Genomic DNA, 23,012 nt, shown 5'->3' on the forward strand with positions numbered 1-23,012 from the left:
TTTGATTCCGATTCACAAGCTTTCGATTCTGATTCGAATCAGTATCGATTCATATGGGTATTTTTCATTTATAATGTCCCTTTTGCTTACATATGAAAGAAATTATTTTCCAGCTAACGCTGTTAGTTATACATGAGACCTTCTAACTAGGTACATTACAAAAATAATAGTTTTACTAATTATATTTGATTAGATTTTCATCATTTTGATCATATTATGGCTTTTTAACAATTAGTAATTAACATTATTTTATGTTATTTTTTGTTACATTTTTAATGTTTGATTGCATGATTTGTGCTATTTACAAGTATTTACATTGATTTGTTGAACACGTGCTAAAACCGGTACTGTCTCTTTAAGAAAACCGGCATTTCTGTAAAGAGCGTCTATAAATGTGCGCATGTTAACGAGAGAGACTTGAACGGTTTTATCTCAGATGTGCTCTGTGTGATTAAAATAAAAATAAAAACATTTTCAACAACTGACTGTAAAGAACAGAAAGGGTATTATATAAAAACTTTATTCATTGACAAATGGGTTGCATGAGTCTCGTCTTTGGACACGCATTACACAGAACAACTTTTACTCTCAACACGCTGTGAAAGAATCTCGCTGCTGATCACTCTACCACTATACTTCACAATTACTGGTGAGTGAAATATGAACATTTACCAGCCAGTTGCCAAATATATAGTGCAAAATTTTGTTGCAAATGCGAGTGATTTCCTGTCATTGTAGTGGGGGGGTTGCACAGAGTAAATGATCGATTTTGGGATTTAAGAATCGATATCAAGATGGTTCAAATGAAGATCACGATGCATTGGAAAATCAATATTTTTACCCACCCCTAATGACAATGTATGTATAATTTATAAAACTATTTCATCTCTATACAGCCTTTTCAAATGGCTTGATCCATGTTCGCTTGTTTTATTGATTTAAACACAGAACATGGTTTAAGTCAAAGCATAATCTAGACCTGCTTTAACTGTAGCTCTATGGGTTGTTCTCAAGAAACCAGTCAACAAAACATCCTGGTCCTATTTTACTCAAATTGAAAGAAACAAATTATAAGGTGGGCTATAAATCGATTATTTAAAAAAATAAATTACAGCATATGCAGATACTGTATATTGTTTATTTCCATGTCATTGAGTAAGCCTGTCATTGGCCTACAGTTCACAACAATCCATTTTGCAAATCAATTCGTCAGTCTGTCTGAGATAGACATACTACAAGGGCTTTTTAAAAATGTATCTATGAGCATGCTTCAGATGAATGCTTTTGTAGCATCTCTCTGTGGTTGTGTCTCATATGAAACAGAGTTTTAGGACACTGTCAAGTCAAACATAGTTTGAAACTTGCATTAGACACTAACCTGATGAAAGCTATTTCAGGAAGTGGTGGAGACAAAATTGGCCAAAGAAAAAAGTGACGCCCATAAATGACGCCTGTATTTAAATGTAGTTTTGATAAGCGTTGTCAATTGTTGAACGTTGTTAGACATACCGAATGTAGTCTTGGTTCTATTACACACTACTTGACTTGCTACCAATAAAACAGGCCTGTTAACAGAAATAAATACTGGTAATGGCAGTGATGGGGTTGGCCTACAATAATCAATCATAAATGCAAGTAATCAAGCAGTAATCAATCACTCAAGTTTTAGGTATTATTATTAATAATAACAATTTAATTAATTTAAACATATTTATAAACAACAAATTAAAATGTAACTTAAAGGTCATGCAAATAATGTAAAAATTCTTAATGGTCCTAAATGTAGGCATTATTGTCATAATAGTTTTTTTAGTATTGATTTTGGGGTTAAATATGACCAGGACATTTTCTTAACAGGTTTCGTTACAGTCACCCCTATATAACCTGTGATATGAAGAGTATATAGTATCTATACATCTAATTTCCTCTAATTTCAGCAGTTGAGTCCGGTGGAGTACAGAGACAACACATACATGTACAGACCAGAGGAACTAGATATTGATGTAAGTATCTTTAAACTATAAACAGTTTTATTTTGTTCATTACTCTAATCTGTGCTGCCATCCACACACAAATAATGAGCAGATACTTTTGTTAATACAAAAATTATATTATGCATCAATCTGAGTGCAAATTAAGAATAAATGCTGCTCTGAGATCATTTAAAGCATTTTCTTTTTTTTTTTTTTTTTTCTCCCAATTTGGAATGCCCAATTCCCAGTGCGCTTTTTAAGTCCTCGTGGTCGCATAGTGATTCGTCTCAATCCGGGTGGCGGAGGATGAATCCCAGTTGCCTCCGCGTCTGCAACAGTCAACACGCGCATCTTATCACGTGGCTTGTTGAGCGCGTTGCCACGGAGACATAGCGCGTCACGCCATCCACCGAGGCAACCACATTCAAATCACCACACGCCCCACCGAGAACGAACCACATTATAGTGACCACGAGGAGGTTACCCCATGTGACTCTACCCTCCCTAGCAACCGGGCCAATTTGGTTGCTTAGGAGACCTGCCTGGAGTCACTCAGCACACCCTGGAATTCGAACTAGCGAACTCCAGGGGTGATAGCCAGCGTCTTCTACCACTGAGCTACCCAGGCCCCCCATTTAAAGCATTTTCAAGAGTTTTCAGTTACCCATAATTTGGTCATAATTATTGGCTTTATCTTTGAGTCGTGATGTTTGATTGAAGGAAATTGAGACCATGCTATATTGTCAAGTCAAGACAAGTTTTATTTTCACAATACATATTGTTTCAAAGCAGCTTTACAAAACAAACATGCCTTAATGACTTAAAGCCCCCAGTAAACAAGCCAAAGGTGACTGTAACAATTAAAAAAGCTATTAGATGTTTAACCAGACTCAAACGGGGGAGTCAGGAGGTTGTTAATATAGTCATCATGGCTAAAGGTTGAAAGTTTTGCTACCGTTTCAGGTGAAGTTAAGTCGACTTTGTGAACAAGACAAAGTGGTGAGAACTCAAGAAGAGAAATTACAGCAGCTCCACAGAGAAAAGGTACTGAAACCCCTCTAAACTGAACATGCAGTGTGTGTGTTTGATTTAGAGTTGGAACACCTCAGTCACCAATGTATTTCTGCATGTGTTTGTTCACAGCACACACTGGAGACGGCATTGCTGTCAGCAAGTCAGGAGATCGAGATGAGCTCTGAGAATCCCTCGGCGGTTCAGAGCATCATACAACAGAGAGATGTGCTTCAGAGCGGCCTCCTCAGCACCTGTAGAGAGGTGTCACGCGTCAACGCTGTATGTGTCACACACAGCCTGTGTTTGAGGTTTAGATTGATGTAATACACTCATAACGACTCGCTCATAATGCTGTGTTGCTCACAGGAACTGGAGCGCAGCTGGAGAGAGTATGAGCGGCTGGAAGCTGACGTCACACTGGCCAAGACTAACCTGCTTGAACAGCTAGAAGCCCTCGGGAGCCCACAGGTTTCATCATATATATATATATATATATATATATATATATATTTCAGGCTATGTTCAGACATATGTGCTACATGCAGTGCATGTACTGTATATTGCATACACTTGTTTAAATAGTATGTATGAAGTTTGCAACAATAAGCATTTCAAGCTGTAGTATGCTACATTTACACATGACCTCACTACATTTCATGTATAATTTACTGAGTGGCAAACAAGTTATTTTGCATTATTGAATATAACTTTTCACAAATAAGGTAAAAAATGGATTTTATCCCACTATAATCATGTATAACATTTACACCTTGTAGCTAAACTTTTGAAACGATGTGTATTTTAGAGTTTAGAAACTGGCCCCATTCACTTGCATTGTAAATGCCCCACTGGAACTGCTTTTTTTTGTAAATTATTTTTTGTTAAAACCAATATTGTGCCTTAAAGGGATAGTTCACCCAAAAATTTAAATTCAGTCATTTTTTACAGTTGTTATAACCCCATATGACTTTTTTTTTTCTTAACACAAAGGGAGAAATTGTGAAACAATGTGCTTAGTGATGTCATATTGAAGTGTAATAAATTATTCCATGAGACTCATGATTGTTATGAAAGCATACGATGGGGCTTGGTGAGAAACTAACCAAAATCTAATGTATTATTTAGTGAAACTGTTGACTGACAGCTGCTGTTCTGAGCATGTTCATGAGACTGCATGAGAGCAATAGTTCACACAGCTCCCTCGTAACATGGGGCATTCAAGCGTTTTGTTGACTAAAAAAGGTCCACCACAGCAATAGAAACAACATCACACAACACAGCTGAACACAAACCAGAGAACTGCACTTACTAAGCATGTTTGATGAGTTTGTAGTCGGAGAATAGATGCATTTATTTATTTGAAACGGAGTTCTCAATCAAATTGAGAGAGATAGACAGAGGACGCTGAAGGCAGCTACAGTCACACGTGTCCTAACCTGACGGCAAACAACATGCAATAAAAAGTATCTTTTCTATGTAAATCAGAGTTTTTGTCCATACCAGCTGCGACGAGCAACGGGACATTCTGTCAATCATTATGTTTCTATTTTAGGCATCGTGCCATCCGCTGTGAACTGGCACCAGTCCAAAAAGTTTCTCATCAATTTATTGAAGCCAGCATCTCACTAGTCGGGTAAAAACTACTTGCTTTTGGCAGAGAATTTTACACCTAGAATGCCCCATCTCGTGAGCGGGTGCAGCGGTAACTGTTGTTCTCATGAACGCACAGAGGAGAGCAGCGGTCAGTCAACGGTTTCACTAAATAATACATTAGATTTCAGTTTGTTTCTCACCATACATCATCGAATGCTTTCATTGCAATCATGAGTCTAATTTATTAGACTTCTGAATTATACTATTGCATCCTTTTGAAGCTTGAAGAGGTGGTCACCATAAACTGCCATTGTATGACATCACTGAGCACAACATTTTTTCACAATTTCTCCCTTTGAGTTAGAAAAAGAAGAGAGTCATATGGGGTTATAACAACACAGGGGTGAGTAAACGATGACTGAATTTTCATTTTTGGGTGAAATATCCCTTTAAATGCTGTTGATTGAGCTTAACTTGTACTGAACCCGGAACTTTCCTTCAAGATTTGGAAGTCAGGGGGGCCTGGGTAGCTCAGCAAGTAAAGGTGCTGACTACCACACCTGGAGTCACAAGTTCGAATCCAGGGCATGCTGAGTGACTCCAGTCAGGCTACCTAAGCAACCAATTGGCCCGGTTGCTACGGTGGGTAGAGTCACATTGGGTTAACCTCCTCATGGTCGCTATAATGTGGTTCTCGCTCTCGGTGGGGCGCGTGGTGAGTTGTGCATGGATGCCGTGGAGAATAGCGTGAAGCCTCCATGCATGCTAGGTCTCCGCGGTAACGCGCTCAACAAGCCACGTAATAAGATGCGCGGATCGACGGTCTCAGAGGCGGAGGCAACTGAGATTCGTCCTCCGCCACCCGGATTGAGGCTACTCACTACACCACCACAAGGACTTAGAGCGCATTGGGAATTGGGCATTCCAAATTGGGGAGAAAAGGGGGAAGAAATAAAAAAAGATTTGGATGTCAGATCAAACATCATCATGTCATTCCAAACCTGTATGACTTTTGTTCTATGCGGTACACAAAAATAGTTTTTTCAAGTAGTTTTATTGAATATTCCAGTCCGTCTTTTCAATAAAATGTCAGGTGATAAAGACTCACTTTAAAGCTTAAAAAAGACCCAAAAGAATCATAAAATTAGTCCATGCAACATGTGCGTTATATTACAAGTCTTCCGAAGTCATATGATGGTGAGAAGCAACCTGTAATTTAAATCCATTTTCAGTTAAAATCTTAATATCCATAAGTATGAGTAGTGTGGTAGTGTGCTATTCTCCAAATACACAAAGTCGAGATAATTCCACATACTTAGAACGGAGGTGTTTATGAAAGTGTTTGTGTGTGTCTGCAGACAGAGCCTCCCAGTCAAAAGCATGTTCAGATCCAGAAGGAACTGTGGAGAATTCAGGATGTGATGGAGGCGCTGAGCAAGAACAAACCCAAGAGAACTGCAGAACCCAGTGAGAACACACAAACTTCTAAAATATATTAAACTCAAATTATAATAAAAAGTGTCCGTCATTGCCAAGAGCTCTATATCACTTCTGATCTTGCACGAATGCCAGTGTTCATGTTAGCAGTTGTTTTAATATCAATGCAGTGAAAAATGAAAATATATTATAGAGCCAGAACTAACATCTTTTGTGGATAAATGATTAACCTGCCAGTTATATCTTTGATTAATTGATTGTTTGAATAAATAATCCTAAATTGCTGTCACTGACAAAGACATACTGATCAATTGTCATCTACTTTTCACAGATTTGAAGTGATTAGTTGTTGCAGCCCTATTATTATCATTATTTATTTATTTATTTATTTTAAAGGACGTCTTTGTGCTACAGTACTATCAGTCTAAATCTAACTACCCCGTCACTTGTAGGTTTTCCTGGTGCAAACCCCCTATCAAATCTACATAAAAGTGAAGTAAGTGAACATTTCTGACATAGATAATTAAACATACTTGTTTTATAACCAGCACATTCAGCACACAGATCATCAAAGCAAGCATTTAACTGTTTTCGGGGTTCATGTTTTATGCTGCTTTGGGTTTGATTGTTGCCCCTGGCAACAGTTGCCTTCACTTTGCCGTTCTGTGCGATCTCTAGGAGTCAGATTCAGTGCCTCCACGCCCTCCTCTCCCATACTCTTATGAGGGGGGCGAGCGCCCGCTGATGCCCCCCCTGCCCTCCCCCGGCACTGGTCAGCCTCATGCGCCCCGTACCACCCCACACAGGCCCGAAGATCGCAAGGCCGCCCAGCGCAACGGTGCCCACAGCGTAAGAGGCAGCTGTGATCCGCCCCATCCATCCGCCTTCAGCCATTTTCATTGAACGCATCGTCATTGGTTTATTAGTTTTAAAGTTTGCTTTTAGGTTAAGTTATTAGTTTGTGTGGATTCTTGATGCATTTTGCCCTCTTGATTTTCATTTCATTCTCATTTCCGTTGTGCAGTTTCTTGTCCTCCATGTCCTTGATGACTTCCTGATAAACATTCAATAGAAAAAAAAAAACATTTTGCATAGACAGCAGATAGAAAAAGCAGTGCGTAGGCTTGTACCTTTCCCTTTTCTTTAAAATGAATATTCTGGGATATTTTCTACTCATGGTAGTTCAAGTCAACGTGAAATCAGTATTGACTGTTTTTACTTTCTGTAATACACATTTCTTATTTTGCTTGTTTCTCTTGCGAGATCTGGCAACACTGCAGTTGGTATATCACCCACCCCTTAGTGCCGAGTACTGTGATTTTAAAAAACAACGTTATTAACCATTCTTTTATGTGGTTCTAACCAGTAACCATTTGGAAAGGAGACTGCGGAACTTCTGAACCATTACATTTTGTTTTTATTGCCTGTTTTTTTTTTTTTTAAATCTACTGGCCAACTTGTGAACTAGATTTACATTATGAGTGTATTAATGTAAGTGCATTTGAAAATAACCTAGAATATTCCTTGAGTTCTCATTTCCATTCTTGCATGTAATCCATGATCATGAGCCTTCATATAATGTTGGCAGTATAATTTCAGTCTGTTTGAGTAATCTGTATCTGCTTGTAGCCTAAATAGTTTAAATCTCTGCTCTCTAGGGACCAGATTACCGTCTGTATAAGAGTGAGCCAGAGCTTACCACAGTAGCAGAGGTCGATGAGAGTAACGGCGAGGACAAATCTGAACAAACTGCAGAGAAAGAGCCCCCCAGCTTTACCAAAGGTGCCATGACAAACAGCAACGCTTAAAGCCACAGACATGAACCCGATCCTGCTGTTATCTGATCTCTCTTTCTCTCTGAATGTTACTGTTAGGTATAGTTTACCCTGTTGGAGTGGTCAACCCGAGGACTAAATCACCCATGCCTGAATCGTCTACGATCGCCTCTTATGTAACCTTGAGGAAGAGCAAGAAGCCTGATCCCAGAACAGTATGTTCATCATAGCTACAGTATATCAACTGCATACTATCATACTTCTTCTACGGATTACATTACATTTGCCGACATGTACAGTGTACAACAGAAAACTGAGTGTGTGTGTGAGAGAGACTGTCTCTCGCAATGCAATGCACTCGACTTGACCTTCCATTTCCAGTGTGGTCAACTGTAAGTGATATCAGCCATAATTATCAACTTCCTTTCAATCTTTTTCTTGATTGATGCTTGATAAGGCTGTCAAAAGATTAGACATTTTTACACAAAATTGGATTAAAAATGCAGAACAACCATATGTATATCAGAGATAATAACTGAACACCACTCTCTGAATTTAAAGTGCAATATAGTGAGGTAATGTTCAAATTTAGCATACTAGACTATTTGGAATCTTTAATGTTGCATATGTTTCACATACTATTTTTTAAAAAGAATAAACCGTGCAGTATGCATGATTTGTTTGTTTTAATAGTATGTGAAATAGTATGCATCATGCCATCATAAACATTTCTAACAGCAATATGCTATATTTGTTACTTTTTTGTGGAGTAAAAATGTGTTTTGGCATTCTGATCAGAAAATGAGTCAAGATAAAGATGCTGAAAATCACGGTTTATTTTACAGTCGGTTCATTCGTTTCACTGGAAATGCACTGCATAAATGATTTTCTTACTGAATATTTTTTTCTTTTTTTTTCTTTTTTCCAGTACAACTATCTAAACATTCTTAAAACAAGATACATTTATCTGAGAAATAAAATTATTTAATATATTTTAGCTCGTTTTCAAAAAGATTAACACAATTTTGTGTGGCTTTTGCTTATAAGAAAACTATTTGCCAGTGGGGCAAGAAGAATAAACTTGATTAAAAAGGTAAACAAGTTTATTTTTCCTACTGCATTTGCATATACACTGCCTGGCCAAAAAAAAGAAAAAAAAGAAAAAGGTGTTGTTTGGATGTAAATAATAGTTATGATCTGGAGTTGCTTCAGTTGGTCAGGTCTAGGCTTAGCAATGTTATGTGGCAATAAAATGGAGTCAGCTGAATGTACTGAATGACCAGGTTATCCCATCAATTAATTTTTAATTCCCTGATGGCACGGGCATATTCCAGGACGACAATGCCAAGATTCATCGGGCTCAAATTTTGAGCAAGTGGTTCAGGGAGCATGAGTAATCATTTTCACACGAATTGGCCACCACAGAGTCCTGACCTTAACCCCACTGAAAGTCTTTGGGATGTGCTGGAGAAGACTTTAAGGAGTAGTTTGACTATGTCGTCAATAACGCCTTTAGCTTTTATGGCACACATTTGTCGTGGCATTGTTTTGACAACCTTATGCATTGTCACAACATTATTTCCATCCAGTGTTGCATTAATTTTTGGCCGAGATCTTGTATTGATGACGGGAGAGTCGAACCTCTCCGTAAAGTCTTGTCCAGCACATCCCAAAGACTTTCAGTGGGGTTAAACGTGCCAACATCTTTATGCATTTTTTTTATTTATTTTGTATTTTTTATAAAAATAAAAAAAAAATTCTCCCAATTTGGAATGCCCAATTCCCACTGCTTAGTAGGTCCTTGTGGTGACGCGGTTACCTCAATCCGGGTGGCGGAGGACAAGTCTCATTTGCCTCCGCTTCCGAGACCGCCAATCTGCGCATCTTATCACGTGGCTTGTTATTCATGGCACCGGGGAGACTCTGCATGTGGAGGCTCATGCTACTTTCCGCGATCCAAGCACAACTTACCACACGCCCTATTGAGAGCAGGAACCAATAATCGCGACCACGAGGAGGTTACCCCATGTGACTCTATCCTCCCTAGCAACCAGGCCAATTTGGTTGCATAGGAGACCTGGCTGGAGTCACTCAGCACACCCTGGATTCGAACTTGCGACTCCAGGGGTTGGTAGTCAGCGTCAATACTCGCTGAGCTACCCAGGACCCCTCATCTTTATGCATTTTTAAGATATGAGCAATCAAACATAGTGGCCCCGTATTTTTTTGCACCACCATGTTGTAAATTCTGCATCTCAAGTAATTTGGTCTTGTTTTAAGGATGCTTTGATATTTTTACCAGGAAAAACAAGACAAAAACACTCAAATGATTATTTTTTTTTTTTTTTTTTTTTTGCAGTGTGTAAGGTCAAATCAAGCGCATTTCAATGTGTACTACTTACTTTCTAAATAGTTGGTGGTATGCCATTCCAAACATACTGAACGTCTCTCAGTGCAACCCAAAGGCCAGTGAGTGTGTATATTTGTTTTATTGTATATTATGTGTTTAGTCTCACCAGCATGACCGTCCGCGCAGTGCAGTGGAGCATGTGAGCAGTGCCATAGAGGTCGGTCGAACACGCATGAGCGTCGAGGAGCAAATGGAGCGAATCAGACGGCACCAGCAGGGGGCGCTACGTGAGCGGAGGAGAGAGGATGGCTCGCTGTCTCGCAGTCTCTCCTTCACTAAAGACAACCCGTACTACACCCTACAGGTACTTACATCAGCGGCGTGAGTTTGGGGTGGGACCATCTGTTTATCGAACAATGGAAGATGGATTGAGTGTTCAGGGAAAACTGTTTGGAAACAGTCAATGCGGTCATTAAAAACCTGAAAATATCAGGGGAAAATCCAGATCAAGTCACGTGGCCCACATGGATCAACAACCATTTAAGTTTTTTTGGGGAGTAAAAATTAATTTCAGGCTTAACTTGTGCTATTTTTGACTGTCAAAATATAACTGTAACTAACCTCAGACCATCACTTCAAGTCAGGTCATATAATGTCAGTTGAGGCACTGTCAATATAAAAATGGTCATCTCGATACTGTGAAGTATCGGCACTATATAGACACATGTTTTTTTTGACAATTTTACAAATGTAAAACCTTAAACATTACCCTCTATGAATGTATGTCAACGCGAATTAAAATACTGGAGACTAGATATTGAAAACAGTCGAATCGTGGAACACTTCTGCGTTCAGGAAAAAGGTGAATATATACAGATAGAACAATTTAAACTAATAAATAGCAAATTAATTAATGGACATTTCAAAAGAACTGACCACACAAATGATTCGATCTTCCCATCTTGATCAGTTTTTAGTGTTTATTTTATCTAGCATAAAATAAGCACAGCATTGTAATATTCAAAATGTTGCTTGTTTTTATATTGCCTACAAAATCATTGCAAATACATCGTAAACGGGTGTTTCTTCACCATCGGGCACTTTTAAGTCCCAGAGGTTGATTTAAATGTTATGTTATATGACGGTCACATTAAAACTTAGTTGGAAACTTTTTACCAGGCCTTCGTCAGTTATTTTTGGTACTTTTCAAATGGCTTTTATGTACAGATTTTACAGGATTAGCCTCGTCCCAGACTTCCAATATTAAACTGTGAAAATCCATTATTAAAATACAAATTATTACATGTTTAAAACTATGATAATCTAAACAAAGAATTTTCAGTACGTAATGTGTGGCAGTTAGTGTTATCGATTTGACATGTTTATTTGGTGCGATTATATGAAAAAAATAACGCTATTAATCACCCCCAACTCATATGTAAATTCTGTAATAAGGAATGTTCTTACCATCGGAGCAATTCAAGCTGGATGTACCACATATATATATATTAGTTTCCTAAAAAGACACCACTTATAACTAGAGATGCTGAAAGGTGGTGAGATGCAACGTAACCAAATTAAGATGCTCCAAAAGTGTATGTCTGACGCATGACAACATCACCAACATTTAACCAACAGTTAAATATAGAGCAGTGGGATAGTAGGGGATAATAGAGTTGTTCATTGATATGGAAATAAAACAAACAATATTTTGATTTTTAAAGCCACTTTTTGTGTTGTCTAAAAGCTTTGCTTGTCTGCTGCCACAGTATATGGATATGATGTAATGTATTTGAATTATCTGCATTATTATACTTATTATTTATTGTATTTATAATTATTTGAATTATTTTATACTAAATTATCTTTATTTGGGGGCCTTTCACAGAAAATATTTATGTGTGATTAATTAATTCTCGGGCAGACCATGTAATTAATTTGATTAAATATTTCATTGATTGACAGCCCTAATGAAAATTTTATATATATATATATATATATATAATTATTTATTTTATTATGACTGTCAACAATTTTGGCCCTATAAAATCTTTTTCAAACATTAGTGTACTTGTTCACCAAGTCAACAAACGTATCAGTGAAGAGCATGTTTGAGAGGAAGTATGAGACAAGTGGAGTTTGAAGAAAACAGAATAATCAAGGTAAATATGACTTGTGAGCAGAATATTTTTACTAGGCATCATTTTCAATCAAACTGTAATTTTGCCAAATTATGCAAAAAGTGTGAAAAAGTCATTTTCATCAGCGTCATTTCCAGCACAGAATTCTATTAAACACAATGCAGAATTTGAGATGTACTGGAAATTACACTGTGGTGGGAATCTTCATGATTTTTAGAAAAATTATATAATTCTCCTGTGATGCATGTACACACACACTGTTGGACATTGTTAATTGACAAATAAAAAAATTAGAGTGTGTGAAAAATGTTTTAATGAGACTTTACTTTATAGAAGTCCACAGTGCTAAACGTGCCCAAAGTTGAAGGACACCCATATGGTATATTGGTTCTATCGCCCAGAGTTGTAACAGCTGGTGTTTGTTCCACTAGGCGCGTAAGAAGAGCCCTGTGATCTCTCCAGACGAAAAGGACAACAGCAGAGACCTGTCGCCAGGGGATCGAGAGCTGATGATGAAGCTGACTGATACAGAACAGAACTGCAAAGATACTGAAGATGTGGAGCAGGGGTGTGACAACCTGGAGAAAGAGGTCATAACAAAACTAGATAGCTAAATTTTGAAAAGAAAACAAACTTTAATGTGGCTTGAAAAAACCTGTCCTGAAAGTTTAAGAAAAGTTGTAAAAGCTTGAGGTTTGTGTCAGAGAATCAACAGAGGCTCAGGACCCAAACGCAGAGTGAAAAATAAGGGGAAACCAACATAAACTACCCCGTAGTGGAAAAACACAAAGTCCAATGTAGAGCAGAATGGAGTAGGGCTTGGGTGGATGAATAGGGACCAGGACCGACCGGAACCGACAGACTAGATAAGGTAAAGGGAAACAGAACTGAAATGAGACGCAAAACAAGAAGAACTGGTACTGGACAGCACAAACGAGGAGACTAAAATAGGGAAAGAAATCAAACAGGTTAACAGACAGGGCAGGTGTGACTAATAAACTAATAATAGGCAAACAAGGAGGCGGGGTATGACGCAAGACTGGAGACATGGCAATACAGAATTAAAAAAAAGCCACATGCTCTCACAAGACACAAAACACGCGAAAGGCTTGAGCGCACGTCTCCAAAGACAATAAGGCAATATTCGCATCATGCCAACTGACAGACAAGACGAGAGTATGCGTAGCAATGCCAAACAAAGCGGTGTCACGCATTCCCACACTAGACAAAGCCTGAACGTACATCGCGAGGCAAATGCCACCCAATGCACGTAACGGACGACAAAACAAGACAGGACACCTGTGCGAGAGTTTGGCCACACGCAAACCCTTCACCTCAGACTGAATTGACCGAACCTCAGCACAACGTGAAGACAGCTCGCAACCCGGGCGCGCAACGCGAGTCGCACCCATGTTCGCGAGAGACAGACATAAACTATTGACGTGAGTGCACACCGCCAAGATGACATAGGCGCAACGCACTCGCATCAATAACAGACAGAACATGGAGCATGAGTGTCCGGATCCTGACACCAACCGAAACCGAACCAGACAGGGAAGTCAGGATCCAGACACCATGCTCTGAACATGAAACATAAGACCAACAGAGGAGCACACGGCAGGGAAATAACCGAAACCGTGCACTCACACAGAGACAGGAAACGAAACACAAGACAGACATAGGACGATGATGTCATGGTCTTGTCACACAAAAACCCAGAGTGACAGGACCATGACAGTTTGAAGGATTCACCTTACAGTGAAACAGACAGAAAGATAGAAACAAACTCTGTTCCAAAACCCAGTGAACTGTCTATCTAGACAGCATTTTAACCCACAACCTAGCATCATGGCAGCAAGATTTCCACAGGCAAAATCTGCTCACATTTTTTTCAGAAAGTGTAAAAATCTAATAGGTTTAATTTCGGTCACCTCCTCTCTTTTCTCTTTACAGGAGAAACAGCCAGTCTCTCGATCGGACTCAATCAAAGCGTCTCTTTCTAAGAGGATCAGTCCTAAACCATTTCTGAACGAGGAGGAAATGGACCCTAAACGCCTGACTCCAATGGAATACCGTAGAACTCTGGCCACTCACAACAGGTACAGTTCTTCTTAATGCTTTATGGTGTGTACCTGAATGTTTTCTTAATTTCTCGCTTTCTAACGCAAGTTCCCACCGCGCTCTGCGGTGTGTTTCAGCTTGCAGACGGCTGTCATGGTTCGTGTGGGCACAGAGGAAAACGAAGAAGAGGATGAGGAAGATGAGAAACCTTCTAGTCAAGCGCAGGACGTCTCTTATGAGCTGACCAACAGCAAACACAACCCACTGATGTCAGGTGAGCAGATGAACTGGATTGAAGCTGAGATCAGATCTTTAATCCTGAATGAACGAGTCATCACACTCCATTCAACTCTAATCAAACACTTAGGATTGGAAGGAAAGTGTTTTTATGAACCTTCTCCTACATCCTCTGTGTACCTGATGCTTGTACCACTTACATCTTACTAAACCCATTGCAGTGTATCTGTGTGTTCAGTGCAGCTTCCAAAATTAACCACTTTTTGCCACACCTGCCAATGACAGACAGTTGAGAAAAATGTACTTTTTCTCGGCTATGAAAATCTAGTGAAAACTAGATTTTTGTACCAATGACAATGTCATTATTTATATATATATATATATATATATATATATATATATATATATATATATATATATATATATATATATATACAGTGTGTGTGTGTGTGTGGGCGGGTTTGAGTGGTTTACGAGGACATTTCTTTAGGTTACAGGAGATTTCTAATGTCCCCATAATTCAAATCACTTAAAAACGTACTAAACGATGTTTTTTTGAAAATGTAAAAATGCAGAAAGTTTTTTGTGAGGGTTAGGTTTAGGGGTAGGGTTAGGAGATAGAATCTATAGTTTGTACAGTATAAAAATCATTGTGTATGGAGAGTCCTCATAAGGATAGCCACACCAAGGTGTGTGTTGTGTGTGTTGTGTGTTGTGTGTTTTGTGTGTGTGTGTGTGTGTGTGTGTGTGTGTGTGTGTGTGTGTGTGTGTGTGTGTTAAAAATATATATTTATTTAGGGAGACATTAAACAAGTTTAAACAATAAAACAATTAGGGTGACATTAATTTGAACTTCTAAATGTTATATTACTATATACATTTGATATCATTTTTTTTTGTAACCGAGTTGAAATAGTGTTAAACAACAGCATTTAGCTAAATATTTTGCTTCAAAAATGAAGGCTAAGTCTCTTTAAGGCTGCACGGGGCTCAAGTGAATCAGTGAATCATTTATGTGAACTAGTTAATTTACATTAACCTTATGAAAGAACTGATTCACTTAAATGATCGGATTTCTAGAGCTATACTAGAGATAACGTTGTGACAATGTGACAAAAGTAGTGTTTTGTGAAGCTACAGCGTTACTCGTTGGAAAATGTAGCTTGCTGCTGTTAAAGATACACTTTTGTGAAAAAAGCTGAGCTACGATCATGCTACTGAATAATGTAGTTTTGTTAGTAGTGTTGCAACTTTTAGTTAGTTACACCCCAACATATTGCAGACCTAGTGCTCAGTAATATTTTATTTACCCGCCCAAGCCAAAGGCAAGTGTTCATTTTGGGTCCCTTGTTGAATGTGTCTGTGTTATTAACCCTGTTTGTTTGTCTGTTTGCGGGCATGCGTTGTGACTCCTGCAGTGAACAGTCTGTCAACTCCACCCCAATCTCCAAGCTCCTCCTCTCCCCCGCCTCCGCCCTCCCCCCCACAGCTGACGGATGGATCACACTTCATGTGTGTGTGAGCGGAAACGGAAGAGTAAGAAACTCCACACATAATAAACCTGCCTCATTATGAAACAGAATAAACTGCCTCTGCATTTGTTAATGTTGGCTGATTTTTTCTGACAAAAAGCAGACCTTGCGTTTTAGAAACTCTGTCCAACTGCAGAGCCACTGATGCATTTTAAATGGTCATCTTGGTAAATGAGAGTCCTTTGCCCAGTTTATAATGGCTTATACAGATTTTTCTTCATGATATTGCTCATAAAAATCAGTCTGGAAATTGTATTCAAAGTTTTTCCAGTTTGGCACCAATGCTCAGGGTGTTAAATGCATCATAAAATGTGTGTGTGTGTGTGTGTATGCAGTAATCTGTCACTTCTCCAACGAAAATTAAGGATTCTCACTAATGAAGCTGTAATTAGCATCCCATTTTAGGTTCATTAGCTTCCTAGAGTCCCAGCAAGCATAAACCGTCCCTAATTAACAAAGTAATTAAAAGCAATTCTTCTCAACACCAATAGATCCATTATGTTGTTACATGAGGCAATGTCATATTATAGTACATTTTACTGGCTCAGTTTAAAATACTCGCCACATCTGGACACTTTCTGGTTATCAAACGTTAGTGGAACATGTTCATAGTAAAAGCAATGTTCCGAGTTAACCTCAATCGGCAGCATTTGTGGAATAATATTTATTACCACAAAACTTCATTTAATCTTGTCCCTCCTTTTCTTTAAAAAAAATAAAAATCGAGGTTACAGCGAGGCACTTACAATGGAAGTAAAGGAGGGACGAGTCAAAATATGTTTTTTGTGGTAATCAACATTATGCCACAAATGCTATCGATTGATATTAACTTGTATTGAACCCGGAATATTCCTTAATGTGCTGAACTATTGAGGAGACTAAAAATCCAATCATTGTGCCAAAAATGGTTTGGAAAAGTGAAACTCTGAGAAAAGCTCATTTGTCTGCACATGCCACTTAATTATGTCGTTATCGTATGCAGTTATGTTTCTACATTTTTAAATGCTGACTTAAGTGTCCAAATACTTTTATTTGACCCCTGTATGCATGCCTTTTCATAAAGATTTAAGTCTTATTAGAGAGTTCAAACTGAAGTGTGTAAAATATTTATTTTTTTTATCCCGCACAGCTCCTCCACTGTCTTCAATAAACAGCAGCATTTGAGGGGATGTTCCATCAGTGAGCCAAATAGATCCTTACTTAAACCAGACAGGAAGTATTGCCTACTTCTGCATCATCTGACCAACACAGACGCCAACTTCAAGGCCTTAGTTCAACCACGCTCCCATTTGCCAATGACCGCGAGGGAGTCCAAGGGAAAATGATGCGTTGATAGTGTTTATTATTTATATTGCTACTTATTTAGTTTAATGATTCATATTTTAGATCACAGAGTTTTATTCTGTTTGAGTTTAGTGTGTTTGGGTAATGGGGGGGTTTTGAGGTGCTATGGGTGTACATTTGCTTATATACAAACACACTGATACATGCCACGCTCATTTTATTCAAATTATAAAGGGTTGTGTTCATTGTTTGCTTGTTTTATATCAGTTTTAATCGATCGCTCCCAGTTTTACCCAGTGTTGGTTAACATGATTTTTAGTACTCTCATCTTTTGCACTGTACAACATCCATTGTTTCTTTTTTACTCTGTTGATATCAGACGATTTGTGTATAAATGATGTACAACGGACAATTTCCAAAAGGTGCCGCTGTACTGCTGCCGACTAACAGGATTCTACTTTTATGGATTTGTAAATGATCTGTATGTTGGATAGTCTGCAATACCCACGACACTGTTTCCCGACACACTCATGAATGTTCCAGCTTACGTTTTATTTTTCTATGGCTGAGATATATTTAAATAGAGAGATGAGTACAGAGTATTACCATTTTAAGAAGAGTATTACAGAGACTTGCTTTTAGTATGCAGCGCTCGAACGATTTTGAGCATCAAACCTTAGCGGAGAATAGCACATCAGAAGTAACCGTTTTAAATAAAACGTTAAAAAAAAAAAGAATAAAAAAAAAAAAAAGCAATAAGCAGGGTTTTGGTGTTTAACTTTTGATGTATAAACTGTAAAGTTCATGATGTATATAATGTAAACCATACAATGAGCAGAGCAGAGAACCATAAGAGGTTATGTTTCAGAGTCGATATGCAAATGTTCATATTTCATCTGTTTTATATCATGTGAAATAAATGTTGACATTCTTATGTGTTGTCGTACCCCCCCCCCATATAATTATAGAAATATGTCCGTCTTTGTTACCATTAAAAAGAATATTCTGGGTTCAATAAAATGTTGATTAACACTAAATTAATATGGTCTCATCCCTCCTTTTCTTTAAAAAAAAAAAAAAAGCAATAATCTGGGTTCCAGTGAGGCACTTACAATGGAAGTGAATGGGGGCCAATTTGTAACTGTTAAAATACTCCCTGTTTTAAAATAATAGCCACAGGACAAAAACAGTATGCATGTTAACATGATTTTAGTGTGATAAAATTGCTTACTAATCTTTTCTGTATAAAGTTTTATGCAAATGTACAACTTTGTTGCCATGACGACCTAATGTCGGTGACAAATAAGTTCGCCTAGAACATTTTAAAACAACTGTACAGCTCAAATAATACACAAGTTTTAACAGAAGAATTCATGTTTTTATATACTGGAATTATAAGCTTCACATTTCTACCTTTAAACCCTCCAAAAATGGGCCCAATTCACTTCCACTGTGCCTCACTGTAACCTCGTTTTTTTTTGTTTTTTTTAAGAAAAGGAGGAATTCGTTTTATAAAAAATAAATGCTGTCGATTGAGCTTAATTTGTATTGAACCCGGAATATCCCTTCTTTTGAAGTTATTTAAATGACGTTTTTGCAGTATTGCAGGGTTTATAATTATTTAAAGGCAAGGCCCTTACAAACAGTCTAGAGATTTGGTAAACTTGCCGCAAATTTGCCACTCGTTATTTTCACGTGCAAATTTGGCCGCAAATTATTGCCAGAAGTTTGCAGCTCTTCACTTTTAGTGGTGAAGCTGCAGCAAACCTTTGGCAACAATGGACAATTTGCCACTACTGGCAAACGCTTCTATGGCAAACTTCTGGCAACAATGATGAGTTTGCCGCAAAGCACATTTGTATATAAAAACAATGAGTGGCAAATTGCGGCAAGTGTGCCAGAAGAACTCTAGATTTTTGTAAGGGCGAAGTTGTAAAATTGTTATAGCTACACAGAAATGTTAGTAAGCGATTTTATCACATTGAAATCATGTTAAGTAACCTCAAAGTAAATCAAGTGTCCCTAATTAATTTGATCCTTTCGTTAGTCATCAGTCTACCAAGCTGTATGAAACAAACTATGAACACTACAAACTGTCAAACTATCTTGTGTTGGCGCCTCATCGAGAGCACAATTATCCAGCCACACTGATCAGGAGACTGGAACACCAGCTGTCCAGCCGTCCACTGCTAGTCACTTGATTCTTGTGCTTAATGAGAATTACACTCAGTGTTGTAGACATTGTGTCCATTGATTGTATAATTCCAGAAGCTCTTTGAAGACTGACACCCCTTACTGAGGCCTAATTGATTTGTCTTATTTGAGAACTGAACAGCCCCTCCCGAAATCATCTCCATTCATATATAGGACACAGTATGTACAAAATACAAATACAAAATGACAAAAACGAGCATTTTGGGGTGTTAACACACACACACACACACACACACACAAACAAGTTGACTAAAGGTATCATATCAGTGTTATTTTGCTACTGTTGCTTTTTACAATGTTAAAGGAGTAGTTCACCCAAAACTGCAAATATTCTTATAATTTCCTCACTCTCATGTCATCCCAGATGTGTATGACTTTCTTTCTTCTGCTGAACTCAAACAAAGCTTTTTAGAAGAATATCTCAGCTCTGTTGGTTCATACAATGCAACTGAATGGGTACCAATATTTTGACGCTCCAGAAAGCACTTAAAGGCAAAATAAAAGTAATCCATTCGACTCCAGTGGTTAAATCCATGTCTTCAGAAGCGATACGATAGGTGTGGGTGAGAAATAGATTCATACAGTGCATTCAGAAAGTATTCAGACCGCTTCATTTTTTATTTATTTTATTTTTTCACATTTTGTTATGTTGCAGCCTTATGCTAAAATGCTTTATTTTTTCACATCAGTCTACACTCCATAGCCCATAATGACAAAGCAAAAACCAGATTTTTGATAACTTTGCAAATGTATTAAAAAGAAATAACTGAAATATCACATCTGAATACTTTATTCACACACTTTTTGTCTCTGAACTGCGTCTTTTTTTACAAGCATAGCACACACATACACATACAGACCTGAACAAAACAGACATGACAGATGTAACAAACATAACAAATAAACTAAATCAAAGATACTGCTGTCTAAAAGGGGGTGTGGCGAGAGTAAATGTTAATGTACACATTAGTCTAAATTGGGCTTGAAAGCGAAATTGTCCACAATTTACTCTGCAGCTATCTGATGATGAACCAGCTTGCAACATACTCACACAATAACATTCAGCAGTTCATGAGAGTAAATAGAATAGATAAAACATAGTAAAGTATTGATGTTGTTGACTTGTTTTACAGTTGTTTGATGATGTTTAGTTGAAAAAGTATATATTGGTATCTTACATTTTACCACCAAGTTGTATTGAGCAGTTAAGAGTAATAGTAAATTCATTCAAATTACTAGTAATTCTCATATTAGATGTTAATATAAATGATATATTTAAATAAAATTTCACAGAAATGTTGATAAAAAATATATCTTCATATGTAGCACACTGGTTTTGATGTATTTAATGTATATTTCAAAATGTCATAATTTCTCAATTTTATTATTTCTAAAATAAAAAATGGCATGTTAGTATTAACTTTTATATTTGGCTGTTAACATGGCAAAAATATCAATCTTTTTGCATGCAAGAAAAGTTAAGAAGTTATTCATGACTTACAATATAGTTTTTGCTGAAAACCATCGGGTTATGAATGATTTATAAGCTTAAATTCCACCGGGTCAAATTTGACCCGCTAACGCAAAAGGTGTATGCAGTGTTAAAAGTGTTTTGTTTTTGTTTTTTACCATAAATTCTCCTCCCAGCCCAGTAGGTGGCGATAAGCATGAAGAATGCAAATCACCAAAAACAAAAGAAGAATGTGAAAGTAAAAGTAGAGATTATATTAAAAAAGAACTTAAATGATGATCTGTTTCTCACCCACATCACTTCTGAAGACATGGATTAAACCACTGGAGTCGTATGATTTACTTATATGATTGCCTTTATGTGCTTTATAGAACTTCAAAACATTTTGGTACCCAAACACTTGCAATGTATGGACCTACAGAGCTGAGATATTCTTCAAAACAATGTTTGTGTTCAGCAGAAGAAAGAAAGTCATACACATCTGGGATGGCATGAGGGTGAGTAAATGATGAGAGAATTTTCATTTTTGGGTGAACTATCCCTTTAATTTCTAGAACTGTAAAATTACTGACAGTACCTTTAATGTTATATGTACTCATTTAGCATACACTTTTATCAAAGTGATACTTTGATCGAAAAAGATGACTTGGAAAATGAAGCAATACACTGCAACACTCTGTGATTAAGCAAAAGTTTATTTTCCTTTTTTTATTTTTATTTTTATTTATTTATTTTTTTATTTTTTGCGTTTAAGTGTTTTAGCACCATCTGCTGGTGTAATGCAGTACTGCACTGGAGAATATTAATTGCGCCATCTGGTGGTCAGATTGTTAAAGAAACCATACATGATTTCTTTAAATTCTCAAAACACCCTTTTAGTGTAAAGATTTTTTTATTTTTTAATTGTGTGTTATTTGGCACAAAAATAGCCAAATCACAACAATAACCTCTACGTTTTGCATTTTGTTTCTCGTGTAAAGTTTGTGCTCTGTATTGATTCTGAGTCCCTTGTCTATGTTATACTATAAACATGAAACATGTGCCATCTAGCGGTGCTTTCCCTCAAGGGACATTTGAGAGGGTTTAAAGGTTAATCTGACTCATTTTTTGGTATACTTGGAACTACATTCATTTCATATGTAACATCAATGGTTTTGAGTTTGGAAACCCCCCACCTATGAAATATGAGAAAAGCTTCTGTTGAAAGTTTCAAACACAACAATCAGACCGGAATTATAGAAAAAGTACACCAGTAAAACGTGCTTTCATTAAACCACCTGCACGAAACCTGAAACTTGCACTTTCACTGCAGTTTTTGCATATCACACAGATTATTACTACTAATAATAAAAAATAAAAAAAAGCACAGTACATGACACTGCAAGTTAGGTGTATACTTCACATATGTTCTGTTATAGTATAATACAGCAATGTAGGCCTGTGCATAAAGCAGATATACATTTTAATAAAAATTAAAAAAAAGCAAAATAACCTTTCTACATTTTCCATGTAAGTAGTAAGATTTTATCTTTTCCCCCATAAAAATCTGATATTTATTTAATTCAATAATAATAATAAAAATACTGTTTTGTTTTACCTTAATTGGTCAATTAAATAGTCTTGCTTCACTGACATATTAATTTAAATAATTACTTCATAATAATAATAATAACGATGTATAAATGTAACTAATGCCTATTTTTCAGAACTCATAAAAATTCACACCCTTAATTATCAGCTGCTTTTGTCTGTGTATACATGTTTTTAAAATCATGTTTATTTTTAAAGTTGGCTTGTTGTTGTTTAGAATAAGTAAAATAAAGCAAAAGTGAAATGTCCTCTAAGATTTAAATGTTAAAACCACGTGCGTGTTTTTCTTTAATCAAGTATATACTCAACGGTACTCATCACACTTTGGCATTTTATACTT

At 37.2% G+C, this 23,012-nt stretch overlaps 1 protein-coding gene across 18 annotated transcripts in view; it reads left to right on the forward strand.

Moving 5' to 3' along the window:
• The window catches only part of LOC127436504 (pleckstrin homology domain-containing family A member 5-like), a 206,292-nt gene extending 187,963 nt beyond the window's left edge, over positions 1–18,329 (forward strand). For 7 of the 18 annotated variants that reach the window (XM_051690708.1, XM_051690712.1, XM_051690714.1 and 4 more), the window contains 15 exons: positions 1,938–2,003; positions 2,937–3,017; positions 3,117–3,266; positions 3,354–3,455; positions 5,939–6,047; positions 6,470–6,513; positions 6,696–6,866; positions 7,676–7,799; positions 7,892–8,007; positions 10,303–10,506; positions 12,715–12,873; positions 14,237–14,382; positions 14,482–14,618; positions 16,000–16,117; positions 17,243–18,329. In XM_051690708.1, coding sequence (XP_051546668.1) covers positions 1,938–2,003; positions 2,937–3,017; positions 3,117–3,266; positions 3,354–3,455; positions 5,939–6,047; positions 6,470–6,513; positions 6,696–6,866; positions 7,676–7,799; positions 7,892–8,007; positions 10,303–10,506; positions 12,715–12,873; positions 14,237–14,382; positions 14,482–14,618; positions 16,000–16,103 — 1,713 coding nt within the window. In that variant the 3' untranslated portion in view covers positions 16,104–16,117; positions 17,243–18,329. The remainder of the gene's footprint in view (positions 1–1,937; positions 2,004–2,936; positions 3,018–3,116; positions 3,267–3,353; positions 3,456–5,938; positions 6,048–6,469; positions 6,514–6,695; positions 6,867–7,675; positions 7,800–7,891; positions 8,008–10,302; positions 10,507–12,714; positions 12,874–14,236; positions 14,383–14,481; positions 14,619–15,999; positions 16,118–17,242) is intronic. The other 11 variants (XM_051690709.1, XM_051690713.1, XM_051690719.1 and 8 more) reach the window with 4 other exon arrangements.
• Positions 18,330–23,012: the final 4,683 nt, after the last annotated feature.

This window comes from Myxocyprinus asiaticus, chromosome 47 (assembly GCF_019703515.2).
Source record: "Myxocyprinus asiaticus isolate MX2 ecotype Aquarium Trade chromosome 47, UBuf_Myxa_2, whole genome shotgun sequence".
NCBI lineage: Eukaryota > Metazoa > Chordata > Actinopteri > Cypriniformes > Catostomidae > Myxocyprinus > Myxocyprinus asiaticus.